General features: G+C 48.6%; 1 protein-coding gene across 3 annotated transcripts; it reads left to right on the top strand.

The window, feature by feature from the left end:
• The first annotated feature begins 30 nt into the window (after positions 1-30).
• Positions 31-7,283, top strand: LOC130522014 (uncharacterized). 3 transcript variants are annotated; one of them, XM_057025914.1, is made up of 10 exons: positions 31-193; positions 431-517; positions 591-629; positions 1,080-1,194; positions 2,009-2,160; positions 2,386-2,628; positions 2,861-3,238; positions 3,399-3,644; positions 4,513-4,635; positions 7,069-7,283. In XM_057025914.1, the coding sequence occupies exons 2-10, from the start codon at positions 493-495 to the stop codon at positions 7,176-7,178; spliced, it is 1,431 nt and encodes a 476-aa protein (XP_056881894.1). In that variant the 5' UTR covers positions 31-193; positions 431-492; the 3' UTR covers positions 7,179-7,283. The 3 variants fall into 3 exon arrangements, with proteins under 3 accessions (XP_056881894.1, XP_056881896.1, XP_056881895.1); XM_057025916.1 differs by lacking the exon at positions 31-193 and having other exon boundaries at positions 272-517; positions 2,386-2,565; XM_057025915.1 differs by lacking the exon at positions 31-193 and having other exon boundaries at positions 276-517; positions 1,092-1,194.
• The last annotated feature ends 63 nt before the right edge of the window (positions 7,284-7,346 follow it).

Here is a 7,346-nt window from a genome sequence, read left to right as displayed (position 1 = left end):
TGTAGTCCAGCTCCCTGTTCCTCAGGAGGACACTGACCTGCACCGTTCCAGCCAGTCCACAAAGACCTGCTGCTTTATTTATGTCTTACTGGTGTCTCAGGAACTATTCAGGATTGGATCCAGAGGATCAGGCTCCAGCTCCTGCTGATGGTTTCTGTTCTCTCTAAGTTTTTTCTGATGGTTTCTGTTCTCTGTAAGTTTTTTCTGATGGTTTCTGTTCTCTGTAAGTTTTTTCTGATGGTTTCTGTTCTCTAAGTTTTTTCTGATGGTTTCTATTCTCTGCAACATTCATCGAAAGGTTTCTGTAACTTCAAACCTGTTTAAGGGCACTTTTTTTAATGTTGGGGGACCCGTTGGAACATCATGTGACAGGCATGAGAAGCTTTGATCTAACTGTCTAAATGTGGGTGGAGTCACACCCCCTCAACAGGAAATTGATGCGATGTGTCCGCCTGTAGTCAAGCGGTGGTGAAGGGTTAGGCTGCAGGTGCCATGGAGGCAATGCTGCTTCTGCTCCGTGAGTACAGGTGTTCCACAACAGTGGGGGGTGAAGTCGCCGGTTGAACTGATCAGTCTTCTTGTTATTTCAGTGTTGCTGAGAATCCAAACATCTGAGAACAGTCAGAAAGGTACGTCTGTTGAGGAAGGTTCTTCCTGAGTGTTGATGGTGATGCCGGCCGTGAACAGAACACCAAAGAGGAACTTTGCTCATTGCAGTAGCTCAAAGAGACTCGTACCTCTGATAATGTTAGGGTTAGCATGGCGACAGGGCCGCTATCATCGCCTTATCAAAGTGATAAGAACAAGTTTAAGAACACGACCAAGTTGGTGACCTAGGTGGTCCAAGGTTGGTCATGTGACTCAGACGAGACTTTTCTTTTCTGTAATGTTTATTTCATTAAGTTGTGGTTAAGAAGAACAACATAACAAAGAAGATCATTTTAACGCTAACAGGAAGCCAAATGTTGACGAGTTTCCAAGTCGTCAATTGGAAAACACGTCATGTTGTTGGTTGAGGTTTGTTAGCTTAGCACTGTGAGCTGACAGCCACCATGCCTTGGTTTCCTGCCCCCCCACAGCGTCTCTGCTAGTTTCTCCCCGCAGGACTCAGTTCTTCGAGTATGAGAAGATCATTGTGAGCTGTGAACGCTTCAGCTCCAGTGAATGGATGGTGTGGAGATACACAACAAACAGGTTAGCACCAGCGTCAGGCTACACGTCTCCCTCTCAAACTGCTGCTGCACCTCGTTCCAAATGATGATGCAAAAGAGATTTTTCTCTGATTTGACTGTCGTCAACATCAAAGACATCGTCATCATCTCTAAGCTGCCAATTCAGATGTGACTGACCAAACCTCCCAATGATAACTTTTGAACAAAACTGAAAAACTGCTCCAAATGATTCCGTGTAGCAGAGTTCAAACATTTTATTGTTGTCAAGAACCGAAAATTGTCATTTGTTAAATTACACGATTAGAGAATCAAAAGCTCTTTCACTCAAAAACATCTTAACAGGTCACGTTCCGGTTTAACACGACTCCTTATTTGATTGAACTTTGGAGTTTTTGGAGAGTTTCTGCTTGAATGTCTTGATCAGGGGTGGGCAAATCCAGTCCTCGAGGTCCAGATCCAAGCCAGACTTTCTGTCCTACAGGTCAACACCTTCACCTGGGGCTCCATTTACCTGGTGAAAGCGGTTTCTCCCTGGTAGGATGCAAAACCTTGGCTGGATTCCGGCCTTCATGGATTGGACTTGCCCACCAGAGGAGGTCAAATCCAGTCCTTGAGGGTTGGGATTTGCATCCTACCAGGCAGGAAATGCTTTCACCAGGTAAATGGAGCCCCAGGTGAAGGTGTTGACCTGTAGGACAGAAAGTCTGGCTTGGATCCGGCCCTCGAGGACTGGATTTGCCCACCCCTGGTCTTGATGTTAGAACGGCCTCCCAGAGCTGCTGTTTGGACCTGACCGGCCTGCCGCCTCTTCAACCCACTATTGCCTTGTTCCCCAGTGACCGGTTTCTGTCCCAGTGCGGCTCTGACTGGGGCAACCCAACGTCCTCTGGGTGTGAGCTGAATGTGGTGAAACCGTCTGACACTGGCGTGTACTGGTGTGAGTCCAGATACAGAGACAGCAGCAACATGGTCAACATCACCGTCACCCGTGAGTCCACATGCATCTCCTCTTCTTTCTGTCATCATCATCTCATCGTTAGCATCGTATTTTTTGTCATCAGTGGGTCAGTCGGACGCTGAGCTGGTCCAGACTCCAGAACTTGTGTGTCTGTGGTGCCCCACCTTCACCACTAGGGCGCCCAGTTAGCACATTGGACAGTAATGAGACACCTGTCCAGAGAGGAGACGCTAACCTTCAACTGATGTTCTCCAGGTTCTTTGGTGGTTCTGCAGAGTCCTGTCGAACCTGTGATGGAGCACGATGATGTGACCCTGCACTGTAAAAACAACCACTCCGGCCCCAGCTCTGCAGACTTTTTAAAACACAACGATCTTGTGTGGACCTCCTCTACAGGTCACATGACCATCCGTAATTTCTCCAAGTCTGATGAAGGTGCTTATAAATGCCGGGACAGCAAACACGGAGAGTCTCCGCCCACCTGGCTTCTGATACACGGTGACCTTCTGCTCTTTTAAAAAATTCTTTATTCTTGTATCAGAATCATTTTGGAACCGTGAATAAATGATGTCGAGAGAAATGTTCAGGGTCAAAGGCACCAAAGAGAGAATTCCGTCATGAAAATCCCCCTTTTTGGAACCAAACCAAACAGTTGTTTTAGGTTGTGAGGTGTCCTTGGAAGAGAACCTCAGGGTTCGATGGTCTACCACATGCTGTTGTGTGTCCCCAGATTCTTCGAGTCCCGCCACGCTGACCGTCAGACCCAGCTCCTCTCAGGTGTTTGAGTTCCATAACCTGTCCTTCAACTGTGAGACCAGCAGCCGCTCTCGTGTCTGGAAGGTGGTCAGAGCCATCAGAATCAACAGCCCTACCAGCCCTACCAGCCCTAACAGCCCTAACAGCCCTAACAGCCCTAACAGCCCTGACAGCCCTAACAGCCCTGACAGCCCTGTAGAAAAGTACAGCTTAGGAACGTGTGGAACAACCTGGGGGGATCCCACCCCGCACGGCTGTCTGATCCATACGTCCAAAAAAGTTGACAGTGGGATCTACTGGTGTGAATCAACTATGAGCCAGCGGAGCAACTCCGTCCGTGTCAACATATACAGTAAGAGACCCAGGAGTCGTACCTACGTCCGACCCCTGACCTACAGGTGAAGGACAGAGATACTGGAACCCTGGGAACCCGCTAAGGTCTTGCTGCTTTCAGGCAACACGAAGCCACAAAACTTGACCCGACTCTTCCGGTGTTGTGGTCCTGGTTGCAGATAAAGAGGTGATCCTGGTTGGGCTGATCCATCCCGTGGGAACCGGAGAGAACGTCACTCTGCTCTGTAAAGCCAAGATCCCCCCCCCCAGAGTCACAGCTGTGTTCTATAAAAACGACACCATCATTGGCTCAGGTGACTCTGCAACAATGACTCTGCACCACGTTTCCCAGGATGATGAAGGCGACTACAGGTGCCAACTCAGTGGCCTTGGGAACTCCTCATCCAGCTTGCTCTTAGTCAGAGGTACAGTTGACCTGACCTGATCCGGGACCTGACCTGATCCGGGACCTGACCTGTGACCTGACCTGATCCGGGACCTGATCTGATCCGGGACCTGACCTGTGACCTGACCTGATCCGGGACCTGATCTGTGACCTGACCTGATCCGGGACCTGACCTGTGACCTGACCTGATCCGGGACCTGATCTGATCCGGGACCTGACCTGTGACCTGACCTGATCCATGACCTGATCTGTGACCTGACCTGATCCGTGACCTGATCTGTGACCTGACCTGATCCGGGACCTGATCTGATCCGGGATCTTACCTGATCCGGGACCTGACCTGATCCATGACCTGATCTGTGACCTGACCTGATCCATGATCTGACCTGTGACCTGACCTGATCCGTGACCTGACCTGATCCATGATCTGATCTGTGACCTGACCTGATCCGTGACCTGATCTGTGACCTGACCTGATCCGGGACCTGATCTGATCCGTGACCTGACCTAATCCGTGACCTGACCTGATCCATGACCTGATCTGTGACCTGACCTGATCCATGACCTGACCTGATCTGTGACCTGACCTGATCCATGACCTGACCTGATCCATGACCTGACCTGATCCGTGACCTGACCTGATCCTTGACCTGACCACATTAGAAATACTCATTTTTTGAACTCTCTTTGTGTGGACCTGGCCTGGTGTGAACTGGAACTGACTCGGTCCCGTAGGTTTGGTCAGCTTGGTGTGACCTCAGGCTAATTTCAGAGGCTATTATCATTATAAGTATTATATAATAATAATAATAATAATAATAATAATAATAATAATATAATAATAATAATAATAATAATAATATAACCTTGTTTATTTCTTCATTCAGCTCCACAAGGTCCTCCCTCTGCCGCTCTGGTCCCGCACATGGTGATACAGCACTTAGTGGTCTTCTCCCCATACTGCGTCTCCACTGTCCTCATGCTGCTTTTATACCTGAGCAGGCTTAAAGGTAAAACACACCCCATGACATCACCTTTGCTCACATCAGTGCTAATCGTAGCATCGTGGCTAAAGAGAATTCAACTGGACTTTCTTTCATTTTGGGGAGATGTTTCTCCTCAGGTCCGAGAGGTTTCTTCAGTTTTAAACCAACTGGTGAATCCCAGAGTTCTATAAACTGTACTGCTTTGCTGAATGCTGTCCTTGGTGGTAATCAGCATCAGTAAAGGGGGGGGGGGGGTCATCCTGGTCCTCATGGGATGGTGAGTGTGACCCATTGTGACCTTGGCTGGGGAGGGATCCCAGTACAGCACTGGGAGCAGCAGCTGGTGTCTCAGCCTCCTCTGTTCAGTGAAGCTTGTTCCAGTTGACCAAAGATCCTCCGGTTGTCTTCAGAGGAGTGTCCCACCTCTTCTGGGGGTAGGTGGGCATTGGGACAGGAGGTGGACATTGGGACAGGAGGTGGGCATTGGGACAGGAGGTGGACATTGGGACAGGAGGTGGACATTAAAACAGGAGGTAGACATTGGGACAGGAGGTGGACATTGGGACAGGAGGTGGGCATTGGGACAGGAGGTGGACATTGGGACAGGAGGTGGGCATTGGGACAGAGGTGGACATTGGGACAGGAGGTGGGCATTGGGACAGGAGGTGGACATTGGGACAGGAGGTGGACATTGGGACAGGAGGTGGGCATTGGGACAGGAGGTGGACATTGGGACAGGAGGTGGGCATTGGGACAGGGGGTGGGCATTGGGAAGGAGGTGGACATTGGGACAGGAGGTGGGCATTGGGACAGGGGGTGGGCATTGGGACAGGAGGTGGACATTGGGACAGGAGGTGGATATTGTATTACCAGCAACTACCACCACTGGCAGCATTCAGCAAAGCAGCACAGCTTATAGAACTCTGGGGTTCCACCAGTTCCTTTTATAGAACTCTGGGGTTCCACCAGTTCCTTTTATAGAACTCTGGGGTTCCACCAGTTCCTTTTGTAGAACTCTGGGGTTCCACCATTCCTTTTATAGAACTCTGGGGTTCCACCAGTTCCTTTTATAGAACTCTGGGGTTCCACCAGTTCCTTTTATAGAACTCTGGGGTTCCACCAGTTCCTTTTATAGAACTCTGGGATTCCACCAGTTCCTTTTATAGAACTCTGGGATTCCACCAGTTCCTTTTATAGAACTCTGGGATTCCACCAGTTCCTTTTATAGAACTCTGGGGTTCCACCAGTTCCTTTTATAGAACTCTGGGGTTCCACCAGTTCCTTTTATAGAAACTCGGGATTCCACCAGTTTTTTTTATAGAACCCTGGGGTTCCACCAGTTCCTTTTATCGAACTCTGGGGTTCCACCAGTTCCTTTTATAGAACTCTGGGGTTCCACCAGTTCCTTTTGTAGAACCTGGGGTTCCACCAGTTTCTTTTTGTAGAACTCTGGGGTTCCACCAGTTCCTTTTGTAGAACTCTGGGGTTCCCCAGTTCCTTTGTAGAACTCTGGGGTTCCACCAGTTCCTTTTGTAGAACCCTGGGGTTCCACCAGTTCCTTTTGTAGAACTCTGGGGTTCCACCAGTTCCTTTTTTAGAAACTCTGGGGTCCACCAGTTCCTTTGTAGAACCCTGGGGTTCCACCAGTTCCTTTTGTAGAACCCTGGGGTTCCACCAGCCTTTTGTAGAACTCTGGGGTTCCACCAGTTCCTTTTATAGAACTCTGGGGTTCCACCAGTTCCTTTTGTAGAACCCTGGGGTTCCACAGTTCCTTTTGTAGAACCCTGGGGTTCCACAGTTCCTTTTGTAGAACTCTGGGGTTCCACCAGTTCCTTTTATAGAACTCTGGGGTTCCACCAGTTCCTTTGTAGAACCCTGGGGTCCACCAGCCCTTCTTTTGTAGAACTCTGGGGTTCCACCAGTTCCTTTTATAGAACTCTGGGGTTCCACCAGTTCCTTTTGTAGAACCTGGGGTTCCACCAGTCCTTTTGTAGAACTCTGGGGTTCCACCAGTTCATTTGTAGAACCCTGGGGTTCACCAGTTCCTTTTGTAGAACTCTGGGGTTCCACCAGTTCCTTTTGTAGAACCCTGGGGTTTCACCAGTTCCTTTTGTAGAACTCTGGGTTCCACCAGTTCCTTTGTAGAACTCGGGGTTCCACCAGTTCCTTTTGTAGAACCCTGGGGTTCACCAGTTCCTTTAGAACTGAAGAAGCTTCTTGGATCAGAGCATGAAGCATCGTTCAAAAACTAACAGAAGTCAGATGAATTCTCTTAAGCTGAGATTCTTTTGGACCTGAACGAGTGAGAACATTAATTGACATAATTCTAGCATAAAGCTATGTGTGTTTGTTGTGGAAGGTTATCGTGTTAGCACTGCTATTAGCATTGAATGACTGAGGAGCTAACTCATTCGCTGATTGGTTATTCAGATATGTGATATAATTGTGTATTGACAGCAAATCAGCCCTCTGTTTCCATGACAACATCTTCAGCCAAAGAGGACGATGAGCAACTAAACAGAGACGATGATGCGACGGCTGACGGTACTATCGAGCACGAATTTTAGATTTGGTGGTGGAACATGTTGTGTTCTGAGTCACGTAAAGGAAGCGTGAACATTCATCTGGAATAAATGTCCCCATTTGATGGTTTTATCATGACAAACTCACAATGCTTCATTTCTTTCTTTTGGAGTAAAATAATAATGCCAATAACAACAGCAATATTAATAACA

This window comes from Takifugu flavidus, chromosome 3, assembly GCF_003711565.1.
Source record: "Takifugu flavidus isolate HTHZ2018 chromosome 3, ASM371156v2, whole genome shotgun sequence".
Taxonomy (NCBI): domain Eukaryota; kingdom Metazoa; phylum Chordata; class Actinopteri; order Tetraodontiformes; family Tetraodontidae; genus Takifugu; species Takifugu flavidus.
Note: the sequence above shows the minus strand (reverse complement) of the source record. Positions and strands in the feature narration are given on the sequence as shown.